Raw genomic sequence first — 16,139 nt, 5'->3', positions numbered from 1 at the left:
CACTTCAGCATGAGGTAGAAAAAGACAGATTTTTACATTGTCTTTTATCCTGTTGCTTTCTTTGTATATTTTTAGAAGAACAGGTACTTCCAGCTATAGACAGTACAAAGCCTCATCCTACAATTGGATCTGTATAACTGGTTCATCTATATCAATGAACACTTATTTCTGGGTGGAGTCATGTTTAAATGAGTGAGGCTTCAGATAAATGCAAGGATATGTCCAGGCGATAATTTATAGGATCGGGGTTCAATGCTGTATTTTTATCAAGAACTTCTTGGTATATGTAACACCCACCTGATTTTCAATATTGTGTGTCTTCCATGCAGTACAATACTGCGTTGGGCAATATGCCTTCTTGGCTTTATTTTATATGTGTATATTAAATACACAAATAAAAGGTATCACCTGCAAATAATATTTGGAATGTGAAAGACACAAAATGTAAACATTTTATTTGGCAGTTGTTTCAAACAGGTGAATAAATAAATGGAAAAGTACATCTTAATATTTTTTATAGCAACAGATGCAGTTGCACACATATTTACATATTGTGGATGCAAAGAACAGTTAATTTAATTTCTTTTTGTTAAAAAATGCAACTTCCAACACCACTAGACAATTAGAGATGAAGATACTAGTAATACTTGGTTCTAGCAATCGCAACTTTTAAAGGCATTCATTTGGAAGTAAGATAAGAGTCATCATGCACTTAGTTCATTTTGTCCACTTATGGTAGAAAGTCTGATGTAATCTCAGAATTATGAGTGTCATGCGCTTAAGTCAACTATGACATGTTTATAAATCAATGTAGTTCCCTTAAAACTTGAAGCAAAGAGAAAATCTCGTTTATCGATGGAGACATGTATGAAAGATCTCGGTGCCTGTACGTTTAATTCTTGAAACTTCACAAATTTTGCCTTTTCAGCATCCCAGTAATAGACTTGAGTGAAAGAATAATCACTTCCAAGAATGGCATATTGGTAATTACTTATCTGAAGCGGTTGGAATACCATGGACCCTCGGGATGGCATCCTTTGTAAATCCAAAAATGCTGAACCACCCCATTTCATTACTTTAGAGTCCCCAATAAATCTTGTTAAGCAAATGTATACATCCTCTTTCACTTTGAAATGTTTCACTGCATATGCATCTTCCATATCTTGGATATCAAAACGCTTAACAAATTCATTTGTTCCTTTGTTCCACTGATATATTACAGGTCTTTGAGAACTACTTGACAGAATTAAATGTGGTTTGCCAGATATTTCAAGATACTCCACATCAGTATCTCTGTACCAGGCATGCAGAGACTGATGGGAATAAAATCCATTCCCATTCCATTTGTAAACCGTGGTGAAACCAGCCTTTGAACTGTCTGCAACAACAAAATACCAGTCTTCAGCAATCCTGAAAGTTTCAATGTCATTGGGTTTTCGGATTTTAAGGATTTCAATATCTTGAATTTTTATAAACTTATTAGCAAAAATATCTCTTTTATATATGTGGGAGCCTCCAAACAGCTGTGCGACAATGACATACAGCTGACTCTCAATAACTATAGGTTTACACACAACAGTTGAAGTACCTGTAAAAAGAAAAATAAAAGACAGGGTTAGCACCACTTCTTGGATCAGCTGTTGTAATGTTATTTCTTGAGCAGTGTTCATACCTGTAATGTTGTCATAATTCCTGAACATCACTTCTACATGGTCCCACTCAAGAAAGATGCATTTTCCAGTAAAAGGCTGAGCAATAACCACGTGTTCATCATTCATGTATGAGAAAGTATCTACTGACAGAGACTGGTATGGCAGGGACTGATAAACTTCAAATTCTGCAAAAGTGCACACAACATGTAATTACAGATCCTTTCCATACTGTGCTGAAAAAACATCTGCTTAGCAGATACCATTTTATTACAAATTACAGTATTTCATCGCTAGTTTGATTTTCCTGTTGATAAGGGAACACTGCAATTTGTTTTCAGATATTTCTCAAAGAGGTGCTGTTTTATGTCCCAGTTCTCCAAATCTTTATATAGCATATTAAAGTCTTGAGTAGAACCTGCAATATCAGACCCCACTCCCAAGTGATTTGGAAGTCAGACTTATACCTTCACAGAATTCATATTGATTTTAGTGGAATTTCCATCCATTATGCAGACTTCTTGCAAAAATGGACCTTAGTATAAAAAAAAATACAGCTTTGACTTTAATTTAACAAGATTAAATAATTTGAAGCACATTACCTGTAATAATGCAATCAAATTCTTTTGGAGAGAGGCTATTGATTTTGCGCTTCTTATATTCTGGTGGACTTTCACAGTAAATGTCTTCAACTGTTGCATTGGTGCTGCCCAGCCATTCCACTAACCATTTCAGTTTGCAGTCACAATTAAATGCATTGCCTCTAAGATCTCTACAATAAATAAATCATGCATTGAAAATAAGTACTTAGCTGATGTATTCCTCCTTGTAGGACATCAACAAACTAAGCTCTTGTTAAATATGTGCCCTCTTGCTTATTCTCAGTTGTTGCCTTCCTGACCTAATTTGTCCAGACCCATAGTTAAATCTACATGCCAGAACCCACACAGACTTAATTATACTAAGGTTATCACAAAGAACTTAACTTGATCAGTAGGAAATTTTTGTTGATTTCTCCAAGTTTACAGGTACACAAAAGCTTACCTAATTGTTGGCCCCATATTTTGGGAGGTTGTTTCTTTTGGATTACCCTTTCTCAGTAAGATCATTCTAGATAACAAAGTTGGAATTAATACAGCCTGACAGTCAGCCAGTCAGTATTTGGTATATCCTTTAGATATACTCATTTAGGGCTTCAGGAGACACAAGCAAAGGTGTTCTGTTCAAGACTTACAGCTGTCTTCAGTCATATTTCAGATTGTATGTACAGGAACAAGCAAGTGCCAGGACCAGACTGTGCAACCACCTGGCCACGATCAGTCTTGCCAAGTAATGCTACCAGATAACACTGACCATCTCCACATCTTACTACTGCAGGTCTACACTGTGAATTCAGCCTACCTTGATAACACAGGGAGCAGGCAAAGGACGTTCTGTGCTCATTATCCCACATCAGGTGAACCAGAATTGGTGTGTTGTAAACAGGACATATTTCAGTGAAGCAGCTACAGATTTATCTGTTCATATTTTGTATTTTTACTGGTATTTAAGTTACATATTTTTAAAAGTTCACGTTTTGGTTTGATTGCAATTCAATTTAGTATGGGATGGTACTTACTAAGACACATGCACTCATGATAAAAGATTGCCATCCCAGAAATTGCTTGCACATAGAAATGTTACTCCATTAAATACCTTCCACCTTCCCCTCATGCCATGCTCTCTCATGCATCCCTAAGGATACTTCCTTCTTATTCACCAAGTCTAAATAAACATGCATCTCTCTTACACAACTACTAACAATATTACTTATCTTCATAACTGGTGGAATGTTCAAAACTAAAGCAAATTATCAACAACAGTAGACAAAACCCAGGCCTACCCATATTGGGAAGTCTACCCAGTGGATCCCATTTCTGGCTGTCAGTTTGAATGGTTACTCAGAATGTCCTCTAAAAGAATCTCATTATATTTTTAGTATAATTAATAGATTAATTAATTGCTTTCTTACACATTTGTTAAAGAATCCAAGCCTTTGAATATGTCTTTTGGAAGCGACTGGAGGTTATTATTTGCGAGACTCCTGTAAAAAAAGATATTTCAGTATCAGTGCTAATTCATTAAATTACACATTTTTGCAGGGTGTAATAGGGTTTCTTTCTTTAGGTAAAGAACCCTGGTATTCTGTAGCACTTAGTTCTAAAAGATTGCTTTTAAGAACAGCTCATTTACTTTGTGACTTTTTCTTCCACTAAAATGCCATGCCTCCTTCTGTGTTCTCACTCTTCAGCAGCCTTGCAGCATTTACAATAACTTCACTTAGCAGGGTAAAAGGTGTAATCACCTCTGGTGTTTTGCCAACACCATTGTTTTAAAACGATTAGTCATGATTGGATCTACTGATGTTTTCCTTATGAGATACCAATACATGGTGTTCATATTACTACAATTTCCCCACTTTCTTGTATCTCTTCTGGAAGGGAAATCTTAATACTAGATTTCATTCAGTGGATTTAAGTTTAGTTCATAGTTTTTGGAAATATGCATTAATAGACAAGAAATTGCTGATCAGCATTCATTTCTTTCCTGGAATGTGCATGTGTGTGTGTGAGTGTGTGAGTATGTGTGTATGAGACCAGCAAAAACCTGCTGTTAATTCACAGTTTTTAATGTTGGGAAACCTTGCCTAAATTCAGTGAGTATTCTAGCTACTAAAAGTGATGAGAAAATGTGAACAGGCTTTGAACAAGCAATATATTACACTTCACACAGACATGTCTCTGTGAATCCACTAAAGGTCTGAGTTCTCCAAGATGTCACAGGGGGCATGACAGGAAAAGAGTCACGTAGGTTATAGCTGAGGGCTCTTTGAGTAACAGTATTATTTATTACTTACAAGAAGAAATGAAAATAGAAATCATTCTGGTTTAAGATCCCAGTTAGAATCTGTAGCTACTAAGACTTAACAACTTCTTCTGTTGTCGCTTGTAAACATAGAAGTTATTTATTAACTACAATTTATCTCACCATGCAAAGGCACTTAGGCATATACTAATTTCTAGAACAGGCCCACATATACTAGGTCTGCTGCCTCATTTAAAATTGTTTGTCATATCAGGAATGGTAAATACAGGATGATGCCATTAGTCCATGCTTTCAAAGTACATCTGATTGTAACACTGTTTGGTGTACGTATCATGTGCTTCACTTATGCTTAATTTTACACTCAGGAGCAATTCTTTAAAAGTCAGGTAACTCATATGGAAAAAGCCAAGCAGATGTGCAAGCTGAGGCAGGTTTAATGCCCTATATATTATTTATATATTAATTATCATACAACAAACTGAAAGAGATGGTAGACTTGGAAGTAGCAGCAGTTCACCACTGCCGTGGGAATGTGACTGACAGAAAAATTTACACAAGGTTTGTGCATTTGCCGATTTTTGGATGAAAATTACTCATTTTATATTCCACTGTTAAAAAGCATACTTATATATTACGAAACACTGGCTTGTGTAGATGGTGCTGTATGTGATATTTGGCTTATAATAAAAGAGTAAAGGTTGAATCAAACATGCAGTTAAACTTATGGCTGCAGTCCTGAAAGAAGTGCAATCAAAATTACATATTGTGCATAGAAATTACTGTCCAATGCTAAGATTTTTACATTAAATGATAAATTAGTAAAAGAAATAAGCTTTTTTTTTTTTTTCTGACCTTTAATATACTCTGAGCAGAAACTGAGTTGTGTTGCAGAATGATAAATACTAGATGGTTCTGTTTTACAGTAAGGGCACACTATAATTATCAAAATCAATTGCATTATAAAAATACAAATGTTTGGATAGCTTATTGCATTGCAAAAGTTATGTTGCCAAAAGGAAGTTAACAGAATAAATAGAACAAAGTTCATCTCTAACTTCATGTAACTCATTTGTATGCTTATTTACTGTGGTTCTTTTTGATATATTTTATGTACACAAGTACTCTGCTGTTTCTCAAATGAGAAATGCCTCAGGGTGCCAAATGATTATTCTTAATGTGTATGTGCAATTTCCCCCAAAGGGTGGGGAGTGGTTCTGCAAGCAGATTAAACTAGTCACATTCTGTGGTTAATGGACCTGCTTTTGCAGTTATTTTCTGCAAATTTCTCATTGTCTTCATGAATAGCACTCTATGTGCAATAGCAGCATGATGCACAAATCTGTGTCCCAAAAATGTGCATGCAACCACATGCAAACCCCAGTGGCTCCTCACTTGTGGTTCTAGCTTTTGCATTTGTTTCTCTTATGAAACTGCTGAAGCATCCCCAGAATCCAATATAACAGGCAAGACAAGATGTTACTCTTGGAATATATGCTCTGATAAAAGAAACTGTGCCTTCCTCTGTGTTAGGAAAGCAATTTGCTCCCTGGCAGCAACAGCTACTAAATAAATAAATGAATATGATAAATAATGTACTGAACCCATTTGTGAATATAAAGCTATTCATGTGCTTAAATATTTTGAAGATAGGGTCCCAGTTACCAGCTTTATCCAATTATCTGCCTTTTCTAATAGTACTGTAAGTATGCCTATACCTCTAATATGGATTTTTACAGGATGTGCCGAGCCTGTTTATATACCTTTTTACCTCCCCTCTCTCTTTTCTCTTCTTCAGACGCAGGGGCATTCTATAAGTAACTTTATCTACACAAGTAGTCATAGTAGGCTTGGGCTCACACCTCTGAGTCTTGTCTGTTCTGACTAAAAAGGGAAGAGTAAAGTGTTTTATGGTATATTTACTATGTAGTGAAGCACGTGGTGAACTACAATTCAACTATTATATTTATGCATTAACTATTTAAAATGGAACCTTTGCTTTCTCTCCTGTGTCAAAATATATGAAAGAAAAAGTTAAATGGCCCTGTTTCAAAACACTCTTGGAGGTTATTGGGTTAAGGCCAAAAGGTCAGAATCCACTCCCCTGCCTCTGACACACCCCCCAAGATGTATGCTTCAGAATGCAAATGCTCAGAGCTAGGTACAAACCCATGTCAGGCACACCCCAGAGGTTTCAGCCTCCTTTTTCTTACAGTACTCTTGTAATTTGTTATGTTTTCTTACAGTACATATTGTATTTTCAATAAATTTATTGCTTGCTAAAATAAAATTATTGCTAAAAGATAAACTGAATGTGAAATAAGAGACAGAAGCATGAGGATGCTACTCCTGTGTTTGCAGTGGAATGTTACAGGTATTTGTTGAGAGTGTGCAGTTTCACCTGCTGAGCACAGCATGAGAAGTGCCTCCACTGGTGTGAGCTTGGGAAGCATTGCTCTGAACAGCCACATTAGCATCCAGAGTGCCTTTGACTAATTTCCCCTCTTGGCTAATGCAGCAGGGGGGCTGCAGCATATCAGAGGGCAAGGGTTAGGCATGTTTCTAGGCCAGCTGAAAGGCTGAGCAGCAACATGAAGAATGTTAAGAAGTTCCTTGTGTCAGTGCATGACAGATCCTGACCATGAGATGCTCTTGCTCATGTGCAGGAGAGAACAGGGTGCAGAGCAGGGCTTTGAAGCCAATCCTGCTGGAGTCTAAAAGCTGCTATGCCACACAGTTAAGTGGAAGAAGTGTACCAGTAAGTTGTAATAAATGCATCTTGCTGCAACCCTTCTGTTTAAAAGGGTGGGAAATTTCAAATTTTATTTGGTCAAATTCTGCTGGATACACTTAGTGGTGGCTGAAGTGGACATGGGTACAGACATTGATGGCCTGTCCCCAGGAATGACTGTCACATGCTCTTGGATTCATGCCAGACTTGGGTACCTGGGAAGAGGCACGTGTCCATCCTTCAGCATGTCACCACTGTGGCACTTCAGTGCTGACCACAGCTCCCACCTTCCTGCTCTCCAAGTTCCAAACTTGAACTCCCTTCACCAGTGCCAAGCCCTGACACATTCTGCTTTCTACCTGTTCCTACATACTCAGGTAGAAATCCCCAGTGCTCTGAGCAGAGAAAGTCAGGGAGCTACTGCCAAACATACTTCTTGGAAGCTGTTTGGGTCCTGACCTTCTACAAATACCAAAAGTTTGGGAGTCTTTCGTGGAAACACAAAGATTAACATTCTAATTAAGTTACTATTAATACTGCTTAAACAAATGTAAATAGCTATATATCCAAATGTGAAATTCAGCAACACAGTGGTTCAGTTACTATATTAAAAATACCAAGTAATATATTCAACCACTTTACTTACAGGTGAATTAAAGATTTCAGTCCTCTGAAAGTATTTCTTGAAATTGACTTAATGCTGTTGTTCTCTATGAACCTGTAACGGGTCGTAAAGTCATTCTGGTCAAAGCAATGCCTGGAACTTGAAAGCCCACCCCCTCTATTCAATAATACCAGGAAATATACATTTGTCCACTCACAAATATTCTAGATGAGGAAGGCCCATGAAAGCATCATCACTAATAACATCAAAAGTGTTGGACGTAAACAACCTGCATAAAGAGATGCAAAAGACCATTAGGTTATTAGCATCTTTAGAGTTCAGCAAGCCATGGTAGGCCAGATTTCCACTTCCTGGTTTCATGTTTTTTTCTGTGCAAGCACTACCAGGCTGTATGGCTGATATTTTGCCCCATAGTCTGGGTCAAAGGGGCAACAAGCCTAGCAACTTGTTGCTTTGCCTGCTGGAGCAATCTGATAAAATTCCATTGACTTCTGTGGGATGCAAACGTGGGTTTATCATGCCAGTAAAACAATGGGATCGTACAAGTGCCACTGGAGACATACTTGGTCGACAATGAAATGTTCAAGTACTACAGAGGTCTAAATTGTCTTGAAGAACACTTATTTTTTATGACAACATAGGGAACGTATCCAGCTGGCTAGCCAGACATCAGGTTGAATTAGCATCACTGACAGGCAGGAAAATCCCTTAACTTCTGAGTTGAACTTGTGAGCATGTTTGACCTGAGGGTACTAAAAAGTTACTGAGAAACAAATAGAAAATCTCTTAATTCAATCAGTGTTCAAATCAGAACTATTTTTAAGACCACATTATACCAACTGGAGATAGTTCTTAGTGTGTGCATATATTTTTCATCCATCTAGCAATAAAAATAGCAGCAACACATTTAATTTTATGTAATTTTGTAAGCATTAAAAGTGGAACAACATTGATTTTTTGCAGCTTTATTTATGCTTATCAGCCATGTTTGAATTTTGCCCATTTTAATTCAGCTCTGGACTGCCACACCCTTAGTATGTTGAGCATTGTCAAGTACAATGAACTTTGCCCAGTGGAATACTAGATGTACATCTATATATTATTCAATTAGACCTGATGGATAAATAAATTTACCCTGTGACATCTTTAGGCATTGAGGAATGCAAGATTTGCAAGTATGAATTAATAAAATTAATAAGACACTTCATCTCTTATTCTGAAATTCTGGTATAAAGAATAAATTGCAGTTGATTTGTTTTCTCACTTAGCTGTTGCAGACTGTGCTTTTTCCACTTTAAATATGTAATTTTATATGTGTGAAAAATATAAGCAGGAAAATCTTTTTTTTTTTTGTTAGAAACAATAAATACTTGTCTTCCTTCAAGAAAATTAGTATTTTTGTAAAATCTCTGAATCAGAAGACCAATTTAGTAAATCTGCTGCCTGTAACTAATTTTACTTTTCTGATGTGATTTCACTGGATAATTTTTCCTTTTCTGCACTCTACCCTCCTAAAGAACATGGTGGTATCTCTTTAAACAGTATAGCTATTTTAGGGATTGCCAGGTTTATAGAACAGGTCTTGCACTTCGTGATCTCATTTGCCTCCCATCTCATACCTCTCCCCAGTGTCTGTATCACACATATGTGATGCACAAAGTGGCTTTTCCCCGAGTCACTGACCTCAGACACTAGTTTGCATGACCCACCAGCTAGCTATTTCTGGGATAGAGGCTGAAGATACTGCACTGTACCTAGGGACTATACTACTTAGCAGGAACTGTCTGCTGCTAGCAGATGCCATGACTACCTCCTTTCTTTCTGTGGGCTTTCATGTCATCAGTTTATAAAAGCAACCTCAGCACGTTGCTGATACACAGTTAACGACTGCTGGAGATGAGAGCAGGGATATTTTCTCTACATTTAGGGAACACTCCTGCTGGCACTTGTAGGTCCTTTGTATTTTTGTTGTCATATGAAGAGCACAGAGCATACCATCCATACTATTCAAGAAGCTCTCCTGGCCTGGGACTTCGCATAGTGTTTAGCACGAGACCATGATTTTTTCAGAGACCATTGCCACTACTACAGTAAAAATAGTAGTAAATAATAATAGCAGCAGATATATTTCACACTCAGAAATGTGTGAATGTCATACTGGAGATACCAGCTCACATTTGGGCTGCAAAAATGTAATGCTGGAGACTATTACATAGAAATATAGGCTGCTCAATCTTGCTATTGGCTAAATTAAACCTACTGATACAGCTATAATCATGCAAAGCTAAAGCTTACTGTAATTTCTAATTAGCCTGAATTTTCCGTACTCTTATTTCCATTACTATCTTCTGCCAAAGGTGGAAATTTTCCTTTCCCATGTACAAACAGGAGTATTGACCCCACAGATACAATCCTGCCTCCTGTGGTCTGTGTTTAAGGAGTTTGCCTCAGATCAGCAGTCTGACTTCTCAAAAATGGCAAGCAGCTCAGCTACCATGTTAGAAATATATCTGGAAAACAGATCACTCGTTGAAGACCATAATGGAACAAAACCAGCTCTTCTGAGGTCAGAGCTTTTGTTGCAGCATTTATTAACATCAGCTTAGAACATGCATTTCAGTGTACGGCAGACCATGCAAATTATTACCATTACGAAAATGCCATAAGCCGTTGCCAGACCCCACTATGCCAGGCACTATAACTCAAAATAAGATGACTGTGTCTGTCCTACTCCACCCTACCCAATTCTGCCTCCCTGGCAGCGGGATCGTTGTGTAGGTGGCGTATCGTAGCCAAGAGAGATGATGTCCTACTCACACTTTACTGATACAAGCTTCACAAACGCTGCTATTTCGGTTTTCCTTCCTTTGAAAGGCCTATTGCAGGAATTATGTGAAATGTGTCCTTTTTGTGATCTGTGACCACCTGGGAAAAGCTTCTCCAGAATAAAGCACTGTAGAAAAGCATTTAGGTTTCCATAGTAACTGCATTTACCTATTTACCCTGTATCCAAAATTGTACAGTACGTCTGCACCTCCTTATCAGCTCCACTTGAGGTAGCAGAGTACAGCTAGGGTCAGGGCTTCAGCTATCGGTGCGCCAGCAGTTTAATCCAACAGCCATAGGCTCTAATACATCAACATTACACCTCTGACCACATACAGAGTGCACGGGAAGTCGGTCCGGGACAGACATCTGATTTTGGTTTTGATCACATCAGGGAGTCTGTCCTGCCGGATTTCTGAGACAAATCTGGGTGTGTGTCAGGCTGGCAGCACATCCACTATAAACAGTTCAGGTTACACCCCCTCTACTTCTCTATAGCTCACAATTATATAATCCTATGCCCAAATTTCCAGGAAAGCCTGTAAGCCTGTAAAAATCCTATATAGAAATGCATCTAGTAAACACCCCAAAATATTCTCTCTCTGCGTATACCTCATTGCAGTATTTGATTTTGAAATAAATGCTTAATTTATTTCTTTTCGAATTGGAGGAAAATTTCCATTACTTTTTTTTTTCTTTTTTCAAAGAACATGAAATAACAAAAAGGGTCAAATCCAAGCGCTATGAAGGCAAAACTCCCACTGAAGTGACTAAACTTCCACAGAAGTCAATGGTAATTTTACATGGAAAAGGACTTCAGGACCTGTCCCACTGCAATGAAGGGTCTGATCTGAGGGTTTCAGAACCCACAGTCAGTGGGAGTTGCAAATGGGCAGCTTTATATTGGGATCAGGCCCCCGGACTGCAGAAAAGGAACATGAATAGTTGTTGCAATGCTGAAGTCCCTGCTGTAATGTTAATTAAAGTATAATGAGGATAGCATACGTTCTGTCACCAAAAGCTTCAGCATGTAATCATTCAAAGTAGCACTGACAACAGATAGCCTTGCAAAATACAAAGTAGATACACTTTGAAAAAATTAAACATGCACTATCCTTCAAATTGCTAAGAAGTCTTGTATTTTGACATCTAATGAATCTTCTCTTGCTGTTTCTTATAAAAGTAACACTGAGACTCTTATAAAATTAACACTTGAGACCCTTTCTAAAATATTTATGGATACATATACATTTCATAACAAAAATTGTATCATATAAATATTTCTCACAGAAGCTGCAGAGATGGTGTGAGCAAAAAACTCCCTTCTGGGATTTTAGTAAAAGCAGATCTCACAAAGGATCTGGAAAGAAAAAAAAAAACAACCTTATATTAATGTAGTCTTATATATCCATGGTTATAATAATGATCTGGTCATCACAGAGAAATTTATTTATGTAAGTAAAAAAAAAGAAAAAACAACCAAAAAAAAAGAATGTTACAGGTTTCATGTAGTATAGAAGAAGGTATAAAATGGGATGTGTGCACATACACAGACAGACAGACGGATGAAAGAGATGTAAAAATGAGGATTCAAGGATGAAGCACAATTTTAACACATTAGCTGATGATTCTGAATACTGGAGGTACTCCCTGCAGCAAGCATCCTTCCGTATGCACTGAAAACACCACACATCCCAGTTCATTTTAAATCATAAATTAAATAACCAAATGCTTACAGCCCTTACAGTGAGATAACATCAGGCGGAACGCTGCGAGGAATAGATCTGGCATTTTCACATAAAGCATTATCTTTGGTACAAGTACACCAGGCAGGACATTTTGGCTTCACTGGTTTCTTCCCTTCAGTCAGCAAAAGCACAGATAAAAGGCATAAGAAATAAGCAATTCTTCTAAAGGGTCTGCTGGCATTTCCCATTCTTTTGATCCGCTCTCGTTCCAGTCAGTTGAAAGAATATCCCAAAACATGAACAGGGGTTCTTTATTCAGCCATTGGATGTCTTTCTGTAAGTCCAGGTCAATATTTGTCTCAGCTTTCCCAGCCCTTTTCTTTCTCTTTCACTCTGTTTTTGTAGTCAGAAACCTGCAGCTGATCTGTATGTTTCCATTCACTCAGGCAATGTACTGCTCAGAGAAGAGACCTGCGAGGTGCTGTAAGATGGGGAAAATCCAACCGGCTGAAGGGAGGAAAAAAAAAAAAAGGAAAAAAAAAAAAAAAAAGACTTGCATCACCACAAAAACACTGAGCACAACACGGCATTAGATTGCAAAGTGATGTAACTGAGAAATACACTGCTTTCTGTTTTCACAAGGAGGCCCTTTCCCTGCTGCCAAAAATAGTACAGCATTATGTTTTGCTGGTGGGTGGGTGAGGGGGTGTGGGGTGGAGTGAATGTGTGTGGGGGGAGAAATCAGTCATCTCCTACTGGATCCCTACAACCTCGTGAACCTCTGAGAATTATGCTTCACATATTGCAAGCAGCAGAACTGACGGCAGTATCCACAGGAAAATGAAATCGAGTGAAACCATCAAAAGCCTTGCTGCAAAAGCTGTTAGATTAATTCTTACCCTTAGCCCTTATTGCACATATTTGTACCACTGAAAAACAAGCTGCCACACATGGAAAATATTACAATGTATGAGAGAATGCCTACAACTCTCATTCCTAAACAAAATATTTTCTCATGCAAAATAGACCCCAACTGCCTTTTTTAAAATTTTCCTTTTTTTTTTTTTTAAATTTTTTTTTTAGGAAAAGAACCGTTTTTATGTGTTACATGTTTTCTGAGCTGGTTAAATAAAGTGGATCAAAATGGACATTAATTAAAAGTTCAAGTTAAAAAAATGTGTTTGCTTGGGACTAGTTTGATCATTTTAGATGGAAGGAAGAAAAAAAAAAGAAACTTGTTATCTAAACACCAAACCTGTAGTTAAGAATGGACCTTCCTTGAAGAGTGAAAGGGTAGGGACAGATCTTGATGGTATAATGAACCTTCATAATACTGCCTGGAGGCTGCAGTTGAAATCAGTGCTAGGTGCTGCATGAACACTGTAAGAAACATTCCTCAGCCTGATGACTTTACAGTAAACTACATTTAATATTTTATACGGAACTTAAGCAGCACCTAAGTATTATTACATAAAGAATGGTAAGACAAAACTAATGAATGCCAAAGAGCTGGAAAGCCATATGGGATTTTTTTTTTTTTTTTTTTCTGATACAGGATTGCTATTAGAAGAGATTTGCAAACTTTAACAGATCTTGACACTTCCCCACAGTGGCAGCAGCACTGTTTATGTTACACAAATCACAAAGCCTACTAGGGTCGACTCTGTGGTGCAGGAGTTTAATACAGTCATGCTCACTATAGTCTCCTTCACGTAGGTGCTGTCTCCTCACCAGAAGATACTTGATCTCCTGATAAGGAGATCCCTCTTGACAGTAGATTTAGGAAGGCAGATATTAGGAAGAAATTATGTACTATGAGGGTGGTGAGGCATTGGAACAGGTTGCTCAGAGAAGCTGTGGATGCCTCATCCTTGGCAGTGTTCAAGGCTTAGAGCAACCTGCCCTAGTGGAAGGTGTCCCTGTCTGTGGCAGGAGGTTGGAACTGGATGATTTTTAAAGTCCCTTCCAACTCTAACCATTCTATGATTCTCTGATTCTGCTCACTCCTCCTTTGGTTCTACAAGGCCACCTGGCTCTGGCCCATTGCTTCTGCTCTACAGGCCATCGACTCTCAAGACCAACACTGGGCCATGTCTGTCTCCCTCAGGAAGAGTGCCAGCAAGGCCCTAGTGCATACCCAGCTATGGCTGTCTAGCAGGAATTTCATACACTATGGGTCAAAGACAGCAAGGGGGAGCAACAGGCTAAAAAACTACAAGAAACTCAGCTCATAGATACTAGGCAGGATGCCAGCATTGCTGAATCCTTGCCTGGACAGTGACCTAGGTCTGTCTACCCATTATGAGACGAGACCCACAGAGCTCATGCTGTGTGGTGGGACTGCATCATCTGAGGGATAGGGGATTGCCAGAAACATTGAGAAAGCTTTCAGAGGCAAAGGGACACCTCCAGAGGCCTGCTGGGAGAGGACTCTAGTGCCTGTGCATGCTCCCCGCCTGCAGAAGAAAGGGCAGCTCGTGCTTTCCCAGCTCCCTCGCTCTCTGTGCTGTGTTTTTGTAAAGCTCTTTATTAATTTAAGTGGAAGGCCGTGTTTCTACTGTTAAGAAAATCTTCCCTGTCAGCAGTCTCTCCTGAAGCAGGATTGACTTCAACTACGAATGACACAGAGCTGTGTTACTTCTGAGCCCTTCCACCTTCTTTCTATAAGGAGATGGTACAGAATTACAGTAACCAAAGCACTGAAATCATTGTAAAGCAAATGTCAGTGCCTTCCCCTGGGTATAAAGGTTACTTCTTGCTCTGGAAATGATCTAATTGGACGACTGGGAAAGAAGCTGGACTTGTGGGGCTTGTGTAAGTAGGGTACACCATCTCCTCCATCTGAGATGTCCAAAGGCACAGACTTTGGTGAGGTGAGAACAGAAAATTCTCTAACTTTTTTTTTCTGAAAGAGAAGAGGCCTGTTGTTGTTTGTTTATTCCTGGCAAAGCTACCCATTGCCATGGCAATATTTTGCCATTGATGGTGAAACCCCATGTTTCATTTCCTTCAGCTCATTCACTGAAACCCGCCATCAATTACTTACGCATTTCTTTTTAATTAATACTCCAGCCACACTCTGAATCTCCTGAAAACTTTGCAGTGGAGTGGGCTTGGGGTAACGGAAACACGTTCTGCAACAGAGCAGTAACACAGCTCCAGTTTTGTCCAGAGAACTGCCTGGAAGTTAGTCTCCTATTCCAAACTGTGTGCCAAAACAACCGCTCTTTCCAAAATTGCAAATATTATGAATATTTATAACAGCTCTGTCAAAGGAAAGGCATAAATCGCATTTTCCAGAGTCCTTCTGTGCCAGCCTCAGCATCTCATTTCTTGCTATGTAGCAGTTTAAAAAGAAATGGGTTCACTGAATTTTGGTGGCTTAGCTCTCTCCAGGCATTGCAAGGTTTGACTCACTCTTTGCCTAGGCCATCACTGTTGGTTCCTGGCTAAGGGAACAAGCAGCGGCCTCCTGTGCTCACACCTCTAGGTACCTAGGGTCTCCTCTAGCTTGTTTTTGGTGGCGTTTTTGGTATTAATTAGGCACAATGTGATACAAATTTATTTATTTCTCTCAGCAAGGTTTCAGCAGGGGAAGGGGGTGCAAGGGAGTTGTGGCTTGCATTACTCGGTCTGCTTTAGAGGAACAATCCACCTCGCCGGAGGTGCTCGCTGGCAGACATGTTTCAGCATGGGCAGGGGTACACCGCGCTGATGGCTCGATTTCGGTGCCGGGCAGCAGGTTCAGACACGGACCT

General features: G+C 38.8%; 1 protein-coding gene across 8 annotated transcripts in view; it reads right to left on the bottom strand.

Moving 5' to 3' along the window:
• Positions 1–429: 429 nt before the first annotated feature.
• LGI1 (leucine rich glioma inactivated 1) overlaps positions 430–16,139 on the bottom strand; it is a 30,747-nt gene continuing 15,037 nt past the window's right edge. For 2 of the 8 annotated variants that reach the window (XM_062619452.1, XM_062619453.1), the window contains exons 2-9: positions 12,439–12,888; positions 11,982–12,053; positions 8,064–8,135; positions 7,889–7,960; positions 3,661–3,732; positions 2,252–2,421; positions 1,673–1,837; positions 430–1,588 (exon numbers count right to left, since the gene is read on the bottom strand). In XM_062619452.1, the coding sequence (XP_062475436.1) occupies positions 771–1,588; positions 1,673–1,837; positions 2,252–2,421; positions 3,661–3,732; positions 7,889–7,960; positions 8,064–8,135; positions 11,982–12,053; positions 12,439–12,629 (1,632 nt within the window). In that variant the 5' untranslated portion in view covers positions 12,630–12,888 and the 3' untranslated portion in view covers positions 430–770. Of the gene's footprint in view, positions 1,589–1,672; positions 1,838–2,251; positions 2,422–3,660; positions 3,733–6,274; positions 6,396–7,615; positions 7,730–7,888; positions 7,961–8,063; positions 8,136–10,162; positions 11,844–11,981; positions 12,054–12,429; positions 13,155–16,139 lie in introns of those variants that run through there. The other 6 variants (XM_062619458.1, XM_062619455.1, XM_062619454.1 and 3 more) reach the window with 6 other exon arrangements.

Source organism: Pezoporus occidentalis, unplaced genomic scaffold (assembly GCF_034315485.1).
Source record: "Pezoporus occidentalis ecotype Australia unplaced genomic scaffold, CSIRO_AGI_Poc_V1 ctg210, whole genome shotgun sequence".
NCBI classification, from domain to species: domain Eukaryota; kingdom Metazoa; phylum Chordata; class Aves; order Psittaciformes; family Psittacidae; genus Pezoporus; species Pezoporus occidentalis.
The sequence above is the reverse complement of the archived record's forward strand: the minus strand, read 5'-3'. Positions and strand labels throughout refer to the sequence as shown.